This window comes from Ambystoma mexicanum, chromosome 2q (genome assembly GCF_040938575.1).
Source record: "Ambystoma mexicanum isolate Mex_15411 chromosome 2q, UKY_AmexF1_1, whole genome shotgun sequence".
Classification (NCBI taxonomy): Eukaryota; Metazoa; Chordata; class Amphibia; order Caudata; family Ambystomatidae; genus Ambystoma; species Ambystoma mexicanum.
The window spans coordinates 342,682,036-342,698,110 of NC_090924.1; the positions used below are offsets into that span (position 1 = coordinate 342,682,036).

A 16,075-nucleotide genomic window follows, 5' to 3' on the forward strand; every position below is an offset into this window, starting at 1 on the left:
CTATGAAACAATATTATGATCAATTAAAAATTCAGAGAGGATTGAGAATATTAATATTTCCATATTTCAGTAACACTGAAGATGTTAATTTAACCGAAAGATGGGAGGAGAAGCTTAATCAAAGTTCCATTACTATGATGGTACTTTTGATTGATCATGCCACTAGAGAGCATAGTAGAGTAGCCAAACAAATAGAGGAAGTTAAAAAGGAAATTGAGGCCATGAATGCAGTCCCAGCTACAGTGGAGAAAGATTATAACAAAATGTACGAGATTATAAAGACACATCAAAATGAGGTCAAATTAAGGAAATCACTGAGCAACTGTGGTTATTATAGATTTCAAAGAAAAAGCAGGATACTCAAGATCAACAATTGGTGTTCGTTTACTTCAGTTACTCTAATTCAGCGCCCTGAAGATGACCAGTTAGTAAAGGTCGAAACACGTGTTGGCGGCAATCGATTAAAGAAAAAGGTCTTTTATATAATTGTTGAACATTGCTTCTATTTTGTAGACCAACAACCTACATTTTCAGGGTACAGCACAAATGGTCACCACTTGTTTTTCAACTTTACATTTATGATCCAGGGCTAGTGTCAGTTTGGTTGACCAATGCATGCCCTGCTTACCCCCCTACCTTTAGTAGTTATTCGTTATCTTTAATCTTTTAATCTAGGATCAGGTATTAGCTCAATGAGGTATTAGCCCAATCAAACTCACCTCAGGTAGTGGTTGGTAGTGGGTGGGAACGGCAATAGCAATTTGCAAGGCCATGAGCAGTGAATGAGTGGGTAAGTGGCTGGCAGCCACACACTGTCTCCCTGCTCACATTTCATCTCCCTCCAATCTGTACTCCAATGCAATAGTTTCATTTTATAGCTTGCACTTGATTGCCACCTAATAGGCAAAACTGAAACGTGTTTAAGATTAGGAGGAGGTTTGGAGTGCCGTACATGGCCAATTGGTGTATTGTCCGCAAGTGGACACAGCATTTACATGTTGTCTGAAATAAACCTGGGATATGACACGAAATCTCAGCACCCTTGTGGCAGCATTCATCTAGATCATGTCCCTGAGGTATACTGCCCCCCAACTCTGCTATGGTATCTTAGCCTGTTCTAGTCTTTGTAGCACCTGGAAGCTATTAAGTGTAACAATTTACAGCTGGGAAATTGAGGCACAAAAGTAAATCTGTGTGTCCAAGATCTCAAGTGCCGGAACTGAGCCTTCCGATCTTCAGAATTTTTAAGTAGCACCTTGCACGATGACCCCCAGACTCCCTTCAGGCCAGCAGATGTGTGATGCCATCGTCTGCCTTTTATTTGCCCTTCTCCTTGAAGATTGCAGTTGGCTGGAAGGCTTCTAAGATGTTAGCTATCATGCCCTTTGAGTAGATGTTCTGATAGCTGGCGTGCTGCTTGTGAGGGAGGCCCTGGCAGCACGGCAGACATCCCTGCCTGGCCTTGCACCACTCATTGGAGGTCTGGTTTCTGAGCAGCAGGTAGAGCATGAAGCAGCTGTAGCCTCCAATCAAGAGGAAGAGGATGACAAGAAACCCAAGCAGGAAAACGATCCGTGGGATGGTCAGGAACAGATGCTAAACAGGGAAACAAACAAATACTTTTTAGAACTGGACCCTTGCACGGAACATGCTCTTTTGAACAGCCAAAACTAAAAAAGGGCAGTCAAGACTGTGGCTCACTGATTTAGAGTCAAGCTTGGTTCTTATGCCAGATCAGTGATGGGGGTGCTGTATGAGGCATGATTCTTTAGTAATCTGTATATTGTATGTGGGTAACAACAGAAAGGCCTATAGCCAAAAGAAGAGGATGATATAAGGGGGTCAGTAAACCACAATTCATTTGTACCTCGCAATCTGTTTCCCAGAGTGCAATCACGTAGCATAAATTAGCACCCCTTATTGACAGTCAGTCAAGAGGAAGAACACACAAATGAGCAGGGTTGGAGCGCACTGTGGGGAATGCTTGTGTCAGACTCCATTCTCAGGTGCAGTCAGTCGAGAAGCTTTCACAATCATTGAATTCATAGCAATTCTCTGAACATGCTAAATTCACATTCCACACTCACAAATTCTATATCCTTCTCCCACCATCCCATGCATTCCAGACAATGCCACATGTCCACTTCACCTGAATAACGAAAGGCATGTTCATAGCATGCTCCTGTCCGTCTGCGTCCAAGTAACTTCCCATCAACATTTTGGAGAGAGAAACCACCTGGGCCAGGAACGTTGTGGTGATGACAGCAAGGTCAGCAGCCATCAGAGTCAGAGTGATGAGGTAGATGAGGAAACACCCCGTGTTGTTGGCACCAATGCAATTATTCACCCAGACACAGTGATGGTCGAATCGGTGCACACATCGGTCACACACACCTGGAGAGGGAAGAAGAGTTGATATTAAGGGAAAAGGACCAAGGCCATAGATCAATGTCCTGTGGATGCAGACAGAGTAATGACAGTGAAGTTCCCCGCCATGTCATTGCCGTCTACCCGGGTGCTTAGGGCAGCGCTATCCGTCGGCATGTGTAGAACCTATATAGAGTACGTTCAAAATATGGCAACCATATCTGCCTGGGAGGTTCTGAGATGGATTTCTTTCCACGATGTGAAGAGGAGGCAGGGTCTAGGAAGACCTTTGCATAAAGCAGAGCAATACTGGGAGAGGTTACACTGAATTGATGGGCAAATCTTACCGCAATGCTTTGAACGAGCCGGCTTCACTAGTTGGCAAGTGGCGCAGATTCTCTTCTTATGAAACATGACCCCGTCGTATTTATACACAGGAACATAGGTTGCCTGATTAGACGTGGTTATTGTACCTGTGGGATTAAGGAATAAGTGGCGTTTAGTTGTAGTTCAAGGCACATTCATTGGATCATCTAGTAGAAATATTCTCAATTGTGCCATAGATCAGGATTGGCTTTTACAGCAGTTAGGATGTGAATGGAGAACTCTACAAATGCATTTATTTATACACATACGGTCAAGCCTTAGTACTTCAAAGACAAAAGGGCAAAAAACCAAAAACGATATAAATTGATACATTGATTAAATAAAGGTCTAACCACCTTCATGGGCCCATTGTGATCAGCCTGTAAATGGCACCTATGAGGTAAAACAGGAAGAGACACCCCCATGTGGTTGTACTCATCCGTGCCATTTTGACGAGGATTCTGTGAATGGAGCTGGATGGCCCATACATTTCCTCGGTCCATGAGGGGAATCAACCAGCATCTTGGCCCCCATCCTGCTGCTATCGTATCTGGCATTCACAGCCCGACACAGTGATGCTGCCCTGCTGGAACACGTAAAAGCACCAAAACAGAAGATCTGCAGCACCGAGGACCTTGAGACAGCCCTGGCCAGGCTGTAGCTTACGAATATAAAGAGCATTTTATAAAGACTTTTCATATTTTTAAAGGACTCTTCTGTTTTTACAAAGCTGTGTAGGGCTAGGTCTAGTGTTATAGGGTCTTTGATGCCACCTTTTTATTGAAAGGCTGCTGATGTACGGAGGCAAGGTATCAATAACTAAACAAACCTGTACACCAGCATTCATGGGTCTGCCTTTCCTTGTGTGTGGTTTATATTTATTAGAAGCTTGCGTTTCTTCTTAGGGGGTTTGGTCAATCCTGGTACCTGTTAGGAAAGCATTCTTTTTACTGTACCTTTCCTTCTATCTTTATGGAATCCCCAAACCTTTTGCTTTTAATTTAGAATCTGACCTGTGCTTTTCACATTGCAGTGAAGCCTTAAAGGGATAGTCCAGTAAAAAATGTTATTTAAAAAATAGATAGGCAACATTAAAAAAAAAAATACTAGCACTTTTTGAAAAAAAAACTTCCTATGTAAAATGTTGAGCTATTCAAGCTCAAAATTAGCAAAAGCAAGCACATGAGCGCATCCATTTTGTGAAATGGATGCCCGCCTGTGCTGGCTTTTGCGGCACTAATGAAGGAAAAGCCAGCCAGCTGTAGTAAACAAAAGCTACCGATGGGTGGCTTTTCCTTCATTGGTGCTGTACGCGGAGGACGGGGACCGGAGACCAGAGCAGGAAAGCTGCAGCTGAATCTCGGTAAGTGCTATTTATTTTTTTTTAAAAAATAAGCACTAGCGGCGTTTTTTTTTCTAAGTTTTCCGGGCTGGAGGAGCCCGGAAAACTTATAAATACGTTTTTAAAGCTGCGGTTTTATTTCTGTTTGCGGTCGCTTTTGAAGCGACCGCAAACATAAATACGCGGTTGTGTTTGAAAACGCTGCGGTTTTTCTTTCCAGGTTTCTCAGGCTCCTCCGGCTCGGAGGAGCCTGAGAAACTCGGAAAGAAAAACCGCAGCGTTTTCAAACACAACCGCGTTGTGTTTCTGAGAGCCAAGGCAGGCAGAAACACAACGCGGTTGTGTTTACATGCCACAGTGTTTCTGCCTACAGCTGATTTCCCATTTGGGGCTCTCGGGCTCCCCACAGGGGGCCCGAGAGCCCCAAATGGGAAAGCAGATTTAGGCAGAAACACAACTGCGTTGGGTTTCTGCCTGCCTTGGCTTTCACTTTGGGTCTCCGGTGCTCCCCTGGGGGAGCACCGGAGACCCAAAGTGATAGCCACAGCAGGCAGAAACACAACACGGTTGTGTTTGAAAACGCTGCGGTTTTTCTTTCTGAGTTTCTCAGGCTCCTCCGAGCCGGAGGAGCCTGAGAAACTTGGAAAGAAAAACCGCAGCGTTTTCAAACACAACCGCGTATTTATGTTTGCGGTCGCTTCAAAAGCGACCGCAAACAGAAATACGTTTTTAAAGCTGCAGTTTTATTTCTAAGTTTTCCGGGCTCCTCCAGCCCGGAAAACTTAGAAAAAAACCACAGCTAGTACTTATTTAAAAAGAAAAATAAATAGCACTTACCGAGATTCAGCTGCAGCTTTCCTGCTCTGGTCTCCGGTCCCCGTCCTCCGCGTACAGCACCAATGAAGGAAAAGCCACCCAGCGGTAGCTTTTGTTTACTACAGCTGGCTGGCTTTTCCTTCATTAGTGCCGCAAAAGCAAAAGCCAGCACAGACGGGCATCCATTTCACAAAATGGATGCGCCCATGTGCTTGCTTTTGCGAATTTTGAGCTTGAATAGCTCAAAATTTTACATAGGAAGTTAAAAAAAAAAAGTGCTAGTATTTTTTTTTTTTAATGTTGCCTATCTACTTTTTAAATAACCTTTTTTACTGGACTATCCCTTTAAGCTTCACTACACTGGCTTTTGCTCATATGTTACGGGGAAACTGACATGCCCTTCAGGCTGTCAGTACTGGGAAACCTTGTTTCCCTTAGTCGTGTTACTATGTTATTACTTTTGTATCACTGTACAATGCAGTACAATGGGGTGTATTTTTGTTTTGCCCTAGATTAACACTCAGAGGATTTTTGGTTACTCTAGGTATGCTAAAAGGATAAGCTGTTGGCAGCAGTGACTTTTCCCCACTTGTTGGGAATTTTCGTTGTAGCCTTACTGTGTTTGGCTACTAGTCAAACAAGGCCCTGCTTGTCCTTTTGCCATCATGTTCTTTAGCGTGAGAGAGAGAGAGAGAGAGAAAGAGAGAAAGAGAGAAACAGTGAAAGAGAGAGAGAGAGAGAGAGATGCTCCTTTTTTTCTGTAGTCCTGCTATTGGCTAGTGAGAGTGTCAGCTCTTATCTGGCTTTTAGGATAAGAAGAGGAACCCTGCACGCATTCTTCAGAGATCCTGAAAGAACCAAGAATCCTATCCAGCTGCGAGGCCCACGAAGAAACCTGAGACCTGACTGAAGGCCTGCCGACCAGCTTCTGCTGCTGTCCTGGAGGAGCCCTGTCTTGCTTGTGATCTTTAGCAGTCCTGCAAAGGAGCTGCAACCCTTGGAGTGGAGGGACCGAGATAGCACGGTAAGTCTGACAACGGCTGCCGAGTCCCTTTGCGTTGCCATGCTGTAGTGGCCACCGTCCGAAATCACTTACTTGACCCGAGTCCAGTCCTAAGAAAGGTCCTGCATCAAGTTTTTCTGCAATTTTCGATTGAGAGTCCTTGCAACAGTGAAAGACACCAACTGGAGATCAGCTAGAATCTGGAAAACCTGTGAATTTAAGACTGACTTTTGGCGGGAAAAGCAACCTCGGACCCTCTACCTTTGTCCTGCCAAGCCTGGGGAAGAATAGGAGTACGGGGGAAGTTAAAGAGCTTCTTGCCTACCCTTATACTCCTATTAGGAGTCAATGTGCTTATAATAAACCTTAATTCTAACAATGTTGGAGTTGCCATTGCTTGATTGCGCAAGACCTCTGAAAGTTGGTGCTACTTTTGGTAGTTAGTTTAACTCATACCCTAACCCTAAGAACCCTTCAGTGGACCCCAGAGACTCTACTTGCATTTTTTCCTTCTTCAAAGAGTCTGTGGAACTTTAACCTGAACTATTGGGCAAAAGGCCCCAGACACCATTTTAGTTAGGGATCGTCTCTGTGGACCTTGAGTGCATAATACCAATCTAACCTTTCCTTTGCAGGAGATTCTGATATGTATTATGCCCTACAAGAAATAACTATATATGTATCTATGTTTATTAGTCTTGTGTGATAACTCTACGTTTTAGTAGTCATTTTTCATAGTGTGTTTTGGCCAATAAATAACTGTATTTGTATACATCCTGTCTAATTGTAATTTGTGATTCCCATTGTGGGACCTCATTGTGGACCCTTTACAAGCTCAACACCTCTGAAGAACTTAGCCTAGACTGCCTGTCACTGCTACCCGAACTGGTTTCGCTACAGCTCACCAGAGTTGTCCCTGTCACAATATAGGTTGGCCTTCTATACATCTGTCCACCAGGCCACAGTATAACAAAATCAGTCCTAACAGTAACTATGACCTTTCCTGCCAGAGTCCTTTTCCCACAGAGTCATCCCAGGGTGACCTAGAATCTCAGTTATGTGGGGGTTGCTGGAGAAAGGGAAGAGGCAGGTTCAGTATGTATAAGTAAGGAAAACTGTATTGTTGTTCCCGCACTGCTGAGATCCCCCTTTGGTGTGCCTTACCTACTCACATACTAATTCCTAACCCTTCCCTTATCTTGGGGTAGTGAACTATTGATAATGTGCGTTTCTGTTTTGAATACATTAAGTTAGTTTGTGCAATTTTATAAATTGCGTGTAATTTGTATATACAAGTATAATCATTGTATTTGAGAATTGCACCGGATTTGCCACCACACCTGACAGTCAGGCCCCATCCTCATGGATCGGCTTCAGCTGGGCTGAGGGTGTGGGGATTCATTCTGTAAATTGCTTTATTATAGGTGACGCCCATGGAGCACACCCTCAGCCCAGCTGAAGCCGATCCATGAGGATGGGGTCTGAGAGTCCCTCGAGTACCTTACTGGCCAGGTCATATGCCTGGCAAAAGCCCCATGGCTAGTGTGGACCAGCATCCTCGTCTGCTATGGCCAAAAGAAGTCAATGCCTAGACATTGCCCCATTCCATTCATGGGGTAGAACCCATACTGTTCTATTCTCTTTGGGCCTTAAACACCTGGACAGGGCTGCGGGCTCGCCCACCATCTATTCTTAGCCGAAGCACTGCCTTGCATGGCCCTGCAGCAAGTCATCCCGCAGTGCTCAGTGCAAGTGCCATCATGGCTGCCCCCGCAAGCAATCTTAGTTCCCCTGGGCATAGAATGCGTGCCAGTTCTACACCAGAGGACAGAGGCACCAGACTGATGCTTCCACTATAGCAGAAGCTTTCAAAGAGGTGTTGCAGGAGACCATTGCCACAAAATCTGAGCATGGCCCCTACTTCTGCTTGAGACCCTTCTCGGAGGAGAGCAGTGAAGAATAATATCAGATCTGGGGGGACCAAACCAACCATATTATTCCCAACTGGAGATCTCATGCTAGGGAGAAGGGGCTATGAGCCATTAGGAGTCTAGGAGGTTCTGCAACAAGAGTAATCTAGGCGTTCCATGCCATGCATCCAGGCCCCATTGAGGATAATGTGCACGCTGGATGGAGTTTTTGAAGCCACCGAATCTGGTGCAGAGCTAATGGTGAAGTACTACCAAACCACCTCCAACAGGGTGAGAGGCTCTCAGAATATCTGACCAGGACTACACTGATTCTCCAGTCGGCTTTCCAGCAGAAGTGGATTGAGCCAAACAGCCTAAACCCGGTGAGGCTGCAACAAGTCATTCATGGGGCAAGATCACTGCTGCCAATCTCAGAAACCACCTCCCTTCAGGAGCTGGTCCATGAAGTGCTTACTCTGTAAGGAGGGATGGGGGACACCATGTACAGTCTAGCCAGTCAACTGGTGCACCCATATACTGCCCCTGTGTATGACCGGAGGCATCAAGTGGAGGCGTTGTGCCAGACCATCCAGGGCATACAGCTGCCGAGGGCACCGGGCAAGGAATCACCTTTAGTTAACATCTAGGCCACCAGAGCATGGAAATGGCTCTGTACCGCCATGCCAGGAGGGGCTACACCAGTTTATCCAGACCACTCAAGAGCTACCTTTGCCCCGGGAGTACCAACCGCAAAATGCACCGCTTTAACCCCAGCAGTTCTGTCACAGGTGTGGGCAGGAGGGCCACACCTTCCGTATGTGTAGGAACACACTGGATATATCATAGTTGCTGAGTCGTTCCAGGCTTTGAACACTTCAGCATGTGCAGTGATAGAAAACACCAGCAAGGACCAGGAAGAATAGCACCTGAATCCTCAACATTACTACGCTGTGACAGAGTAGACACAGAAGACATCAGGTCTGTGCCACTAGATAGGCCCAAGGTTGCAGTGACAACAGGTATGCCATCTGGGAGCTAGCACCCGTCCAGACCAGCTAATCCACCCAAGAGGAAGATCGCCTTTAGTCCCACTGCTGCAAGCACACCAACCGAACATCTTGGGGAATACCTGAAGGGTTCTAGGGCCACCAGCCATCGTGACATTTACCATTTCTGGACGACAGACACAAGCACTAGTGTATAGAGGCTCACACGTGGCCATTGTGTACAAGCTGTTCTACAGAAAACACCTGGCACATATCCCATTGGATTCCTTAGCTGTACTTAACATTCTCGGCATCGAGGACAACCCCTACATTGGGGGTTAGACTGCAATTTCCACACAATGTAGCTGGAGTCAGCACCCCCATCAACACCGTGGCTCTGGTCTGCAGCTGTCGGAGTGAATACCCTGCAACACAGGTGGTGATGGGAACCAATTCCTCAATGTTGAACGCACTGGCTGCATGATGTCGGGAGATGACTGGAATGTGTTATGCCAGCACGTTGCCCATGCACACCGTGGACCAGGAGGCGTATCTGCAGCGAGAGATCCGGTCCAGAACTCCACCTGACGGACCTGTTGTAGATGTTCGAACCACATGGTTCGGGCAGATCACCATCCCGGCACACACCACTGTGATGGTTCCTGGCAGAGTGTGATTCAGCGGGGAGCAACGCTCAAGACCTTTGACCTTTGGCACAGCAGATCATGGTGATGACGGATGGAACGGACCTGAAGACCATTAAGGTACAGTCATACATGTTACTCGCAGGACCATCTGCTTACCAGAATACCCATCAAAGCACAGTTCCACCTGACTGCTTCTGTAGGCCCAGCGAGTGTTGCCACCAGCCCATTTGGGACGGCACTGGATCCAAAGGCTTTGAAAAAACTCACCCATCTTGGAAAGGGAGATGGGCCATCTGAGCGAGGCCCTTCTGAGCCTTGGCCCACGGAGTAGAAGACCGGATCAGTGCGAGCGATGAAACGTCAGTCGGGAAGCGAACAAGGTGCCTGGCCCCAGGAGACGTGGGGGATGTATGCTGCCACCTGGATGATCCCATGCAGGCAGGGATCATCCAGGATCCCCTACCTTCTCCCATCATCATCGCCTGGAAGAAGAACAGTGATGTCCAGATATGCATCGGCTATGGTCAACTTAACAACTGCACTATTTTGGACCAATAGACCATGCCATGGGTGCATGTGGTTAGACTGCCTGATGGGTAGCACATGGTTTTTGGTCCTGGATTTCCAGCATGGCAATTACCAAATCCTGATCTGTCTGGTGGATCGTGGGAACACTGCTTTCATTTGCCTGCTCTGATTCTACAAATCCGTCAGGATCCCATAGGGGATTTCTGTTGCACCATGGTCAGGCAACCTCCATTTAGCCAATCGGGTGTGACCGGCAGGCGCAAGCCGCCACGACGAAGGAAGCCGACTAAGGCTCCTTCTGACTGTGCTGACCGAGCTGACGAGCTCAGAGCGGGCAACCCCCTATCGCCGCAGTTACTGTGAGCTAACCTGTTGAATTTCCAGCCTACATGACCTTCTTCACCTCGCCGACCCCAACGCTGGTCTGGAACCTCTCCCTCATCCCATCAATCTACATTGAGACTGCCTGTCCCAATACTTACTTGCAGCATCTCTAACGGCCACATATCTCCCCATTTAAGCCGAGGTACTCTGTATAAAATCGGACATCTTTCAGTGTTATACCCTAGCACCTTTCTGTGGGACATCCGAACGTCTGCGAACATTGACCATTGGCACTGAGTTTTATGAGCATCTAATTGCGCATCTACGCCTCCAATGTATAACTTATATTTGTTCTCCCTAAGTAGCATCCTCTGCAGAATTATACGTATATATATTACACTAGAATTGTAGTTACTATCATGTACTAGGCCCTAGAATACGTTCACCAGCATATGCCCCATGTACTTATTTTGCAAATTATGCAATATTGTAACCTTGCCCAACTGTAGATACATGGATACTGTATATTCATAGCTAACATATGTGCATTGTTGACCATTTCGTCTTTTGTTGCCCTACAACTATAATTGCACACTTAAGAACTATGCCCACATGAACTTATCATAGCGTGAAATCACTGTGGACGCTCTAGCGCATGCCCTTCTCTATCGATTTACACAGTATCGACTGTAGTAGCTTACTGACACTTCTGCATATACCGAAATTGCTGATGTCTCAAATGTTGTTTGATTATGGCCGTTGTTACTGAATTGCATAGCACTAATGATCTCTGAAGCCTCCATTGTACCGCTGCTTTTGAAAACTGTCCATGCCCCCCCTCCCCCGATACCGTTCTGAACATGGTTGCTGCCTCCGATTCACCTAGTATCCTACTCTGTAGCTTCCCAGATGCACCGTAACATTGCAGCCACTCTTGGCTACTTTAGTCAATCCTATTGAACCTTAAAGTATCAACCTATAGTAGCCTACTGCCCACTATTGAACCTACCAAGAGCCACTAAAGCTAATTTATTTGCATTATTGAACCTATTAGCCTCAAAACCTTTAAAAGCCAACCGCTTTCAAACTAATTGCACCGCAAGTTGCTAAGGTTGCCATTGGCCCTTCACATGCCTATTGTTTTGCATAAGCACTGACGGTAGCAGCCTACTGATCCTACTAAACGTCCTGAAGGACACTGATACTGTCCCAGTGACTCAGTACTACCACAAGCCAATTAAACACAGCTGTAGGAAAGACTAAATTAACCAAAATATGTCCATTCCTTCACACACCGCTCTCTCTGTTTAACCTTACCGTCTGTTGCTCTAGTGCCTTCCCATTACTGCTGAATTGATTAGTACCTAAATCCAGGAGACATCTGTTTCATTTAATGTACTAATACTGCTGTTATTATCATATTGCTTAGCATGACAATTGCATGGCATAGCACTGTATGGCAATAGCTGACCACCCCTACTGCCAACAAGGCTAATCAGCTTCCTGTTACTTTATAAGGAATCATAAGGTCAAACCCTGTCTTTGTAACATTATGCTTGCCACATCTATTAATATAGGCGCCTAAGGCATGCTATTCGCACTAACTATACTAATGATCCCTACTCGATTTGCTACCTTGAATATTCCGGATCCCATGGGCATAACTAATCTCATAATGACTACAGTTAGTATACCCTTACCTTCTTGTCCTAAGACCTCTACCCAGGGATTGTTGGCAAGTAATCTGATCACCCCACAGTACTTAACCTACGTCACCAGACCATGCAATATAGACGCTAGGAACACTAGACTTCGATCAAGACTGACTAAACTATTTGAGCCTCTTGCCAGAACTACAGCTAACATAGCTCTAAATAATCCTCCCAGAAGCCTAACCCTAACTAAAGTTAAACTTCCCACAAGCCAATCCCTACTTAATGCTAAACTTATCAATAACAATTCATCTCTTCCCACCTTGCTCTCTCAACCCAACAAACAAAGCATCTTCCATTCAAACAGACTCTTCCCTACCTGCTCTTTACCACCCTATCCCACCCCTTAAGGGTGCCCCATTAAATGCTAGATCTCTAGTCGCACATGCCACAGAGATCGCTGACCTGATTCGGACTGAGAAATAGGACTTTCTTGACATCACCGAATCCTGGCTGCACTCTGCTACAGGTCCCATGCTCATGCTAGCAATTCCTGACGGATACACAATACTACAAGCTGATAGATGGGAGATGCGGGGAGGTGGCATTGCCATCATCTTTACATCCAGCTTATCGATGAGACTAGCCCCATTACTAGACTTTCAATCTTGTGAAGTTCTCACAGCTAAACTACAACTAGTTGAATCCCGGACCCTCACCATACACCTTATCTACAGACCTCCAGGCCCCATTGGGTCCTTCGAAGAGGATATCTCCACTATTCTCTCAAACAACCTAAAAGATACTTCAAAAATACTCCTATTAGGAGACTTTATCTTGTGGGCCATTGAAGCCCAAGTTAAAAACGCTATTAATACAGCAAATATCCTATCAGAATTAGGCCTCACCCAAAGAATCAAGGTACCTACACATAATAGAGGTAGAATACTTGACTGGGCAGCGGATTACAATTGTAACGCTGTTATCACTTCTATCACCCCTCAAGACTGGACTGAGCACTCCCTCCAGACCTTCAATCTAGCTACCACCAAACCTACTCCTTTACTCATTCCCTTCGCCCCCCCATACATTAACAAGAAACAAAAAGAATATCACAGTGGACAGACTGATCCCACTCATTCTCCCCACCCTTAATGCTCTTCCCGGCAGCCCTGACCCTGGTCGGTTAGTCGACGAATACAATAAAATCATGACAGCAACTCTGGACTCCATCGCCCCACTCAAAATGAGACAAAGTAAGCCTAAAGTCCATTTGAATATGTGGTTTACCCCACATCTAAAAGATCTACGACTGGAAAAAAAGTTGTGAGGCTTGCTGGAGACTACTACCTTCAGAGGAAAATAGAACGAAACTCACAAACATATCATCTCTCTACAAAAAAGAAATCTGCATGGCCAAACGAGAATCATACAACAACCGCATCTCTCAAGCCAACTCCAGTATGAAGGAACTCTTCACTATCTTAAAAGAACTAGAGACTCCAATTCCAGTGCAAGATACTTGCACCAAAGACAAAACCTGGTCTTCTGATATTCAGTCTGCGTTAGCCAACAAAATCACCGCACTACAGAACAAAATTGCACAGAAAAAAAGCCTCTCTAACCACCTCGACCACACCCAACAATACTCCAGCGCCCATCAACACCCCGCCCACACGCTTTAACTTCTCCAAAATCTCTTATCCTCGAGGTCGAAAAAGTTATACTATCACTAAAAGCATCTAACTGCAAGGGCGACCAAAGTCCGGCACAACTTATTAAGGACACAGCAAGAGACTTGGCTCCCTTCATATCCAAACTCATTAATGCATCATTCACATCTGTACCATCCCATGCAACCTTAAAGAATCTTGGGTCCTCCCACTGTTAAAGAAACAAACCTTAGACCCTGCCATACCAACTAATTACCGGCCTATTACTACAGTACCATTTCTTCTCAAAATACTAGAAAATGTTGCGTATTTACAAATTCAAAAATACTTGGAACTTCACCACTTACTAGGAGCTCGCCAATGAGGCTTCCGTCCACAACACGGAACGGAAACCGCATTAATTGACCTCAAAGCCCAAACAGATGAGCTTAGGGATAAGGGGAAATTAGCCCACCTCCTTGACCTCTCCGCTGCATTTGACCTTGTGGATCACAAGGTTCTATACGGCCATCTAGATTCAGCTGTACACTTCTCCAAAGAGGATATAGTCTGGATCGAAACTTTCTTAAGTAACAGGACTATGAGGGTCTTCTCCCCCTCAGCAGCAGCAGACCCCATAACTATCTCTTGCAGAGTTCCCCAAGGATCATGTGTCTCACCCACCTTATACAACATATTCACTAAGCCCGTTTTCGATGACCTGGACCATCTTGGTATCACCTATACTAACTATGCAGATGACACCCAGATTCTCCTTCCACTTTATGGGACTTGTGACAAGGATTTGGCCTTGGTGAATAGAGTGTCTCTCATCATCCAGGCATGGATGGCAACTCATGGTCTATGCCTGAATGATGACAAAACTGAGCTCATTATCTTGGGAACCCCTACTAATCTAAAAAAACTAGGCAGCGTATACACGTCCGTTATAATTGATGGTAACTTAATCAAAGTTGCTAAGGAGGTAAAAACTTTAGGTTTTTACCTTGACTCGACTCTTACCTTCACTAAGCAAGTTAATTCTCTGGCATCCTCCACTGCATACACATGCAAACTCATCAGAGCCGGTACACCATTTCTCTCTAATAACAGCTGCATTACTTTGGCTAGAGAGCTTATCCTTTCCAAATTGGACTATTGTAATGCCCTCTACATTGGTTCCAATAAGCATAGTACTAGAAGAATCCAAACTCTCCAAAATAACGCCCTCAGAGCGGCCCTTGGCGTAGCGAGAAGAGAGCATATTTCTGTGATCAGACGCCAAAACTGGCTCTCTACCAATGACAAAATCTGGCTCAAAACTGCCTCACTCACTCGCAAAGCTTTGAACAATGCCGCGCCCATCTATCTTACTAAAAGATTCCATAAAAGAACCTCAACTAGACCTACCCGTGTTGTTAACACAAACTGCCTTACTACCCCCAGATTCAAATCAGCTAAGGTAGGAGGAAGCAGCTTTCCGGTCAAGGCTGTCCAACTTTGGAACTCTATGCTGCCACACATCCGAGCGGATCAATCATACGTGAATTTCAGACACAACTGTATCAATTGGCTTAAAACAACTGATCACGGAGGCCAGCCACCTCTAGCATACTATAACTTGCCTCAAACACCTTTATTACCAAGACTTTATATAACACTATGTGATCACTTTACTCTGTATATTTGAACCAGCATTTGTTACTTCATTGCTTTGTTTTATTTTAGTATTGTCCTCTATCTGCCTTGTTACCTACCATGTACTATTCTCTGTACGCTAGTACCTGTAACTGTTACCTGACTGCCGTATTCGTTATAGATTGTTTTATTTACTTGTTTAACCTATTGTTGTAACATAAGTTTTGAATCTTCTTGTAACCTCTGTGCCATGATACCCTCGGGTGTGGTGCGCAATACAAATAAAGAAAGAAACAAACTAACAAACCAGCGACTTTCCAGCGACTGATGGAGAGAATGGTCACCAACATGAACCTCCTAGAGGTGCTAGTTTACCTCAATGACATTCTGTTCAGGAGGACCCTGGTGGAACACAACAGGAGGCTCAGAAGGGTGCTGGATCACCTACAGGAACAAGCGCTAAAAGGTCAGTGTGGACAAGTGCCAGTTTTGCCAAACAAGCATAAAGTACATCAGACATGCAATCTCTGCAGATGGCACCACATGGATCCGACTAAAATAGACACCCTCTTTACCTTCCCACGACCTCAGACCCTGAAGGAGTTGCAGAGTTTCTTAGGATCCTGCAACTACCAAAGATTCCTCGTGGGATATGCCAACATTGTCCGAGCACTTGTGGCGCTCACCAAATGAAACCAATCTACCCAGAGGACTACTGTCAGATCTGGGAAATAATTGTACAATCCCTTGGAGCCTTTTGGAGAGAGGTGTATTGACCCATGCCAGAAGGCCTTTGAGGAGCTCAAGCAAACCCTTACCACAGCACTGGTCAGTCTACGTGGAT

At 45.4% G+C, this 16,075-nt stretch overlaps 1 protein-coding gene across 3 annotated transcripts in view; it reads right to left on the minus strand.

Annotated features, from left to right (window-relative positions):
- Nucleotides 1–368: 368 nt before the first annotated feature.
- ZDHHC4 (zinc finger DHHC-type palmitoyltransferase 4) overlaps nucleotides 369–16,075 on the minus strand; it is a 297,668-nt gene continuing 281,961 nt past the window's right edge. For all 3 annotated transcript variants that reach the window (XM_069647350.1, XM_069647353.1, XM_069647352.1), the window contains exons 5-7: nucleotides 2,715–2,840; nucleotides 2,150–2,394; nucleotides 369–1,596 (exon numbers count right to left, since the gene is read on the minus strand). In XM_069647350.1, the coding sequence (XP_069503451.1) occupies nucleotides 1,318–1,596; nucleotides 2,150–2,394; nucleotides 2,715–2,840 (650 nt within the window). In that variant the 3' untranslated portion in view covers nucleotides 369–1,317. The remainder of the gene's footprint in view (nucleotides 1,597–2,149; nucleotides 2,395–2,714; nucleotides 2,841–16,075) is intronic.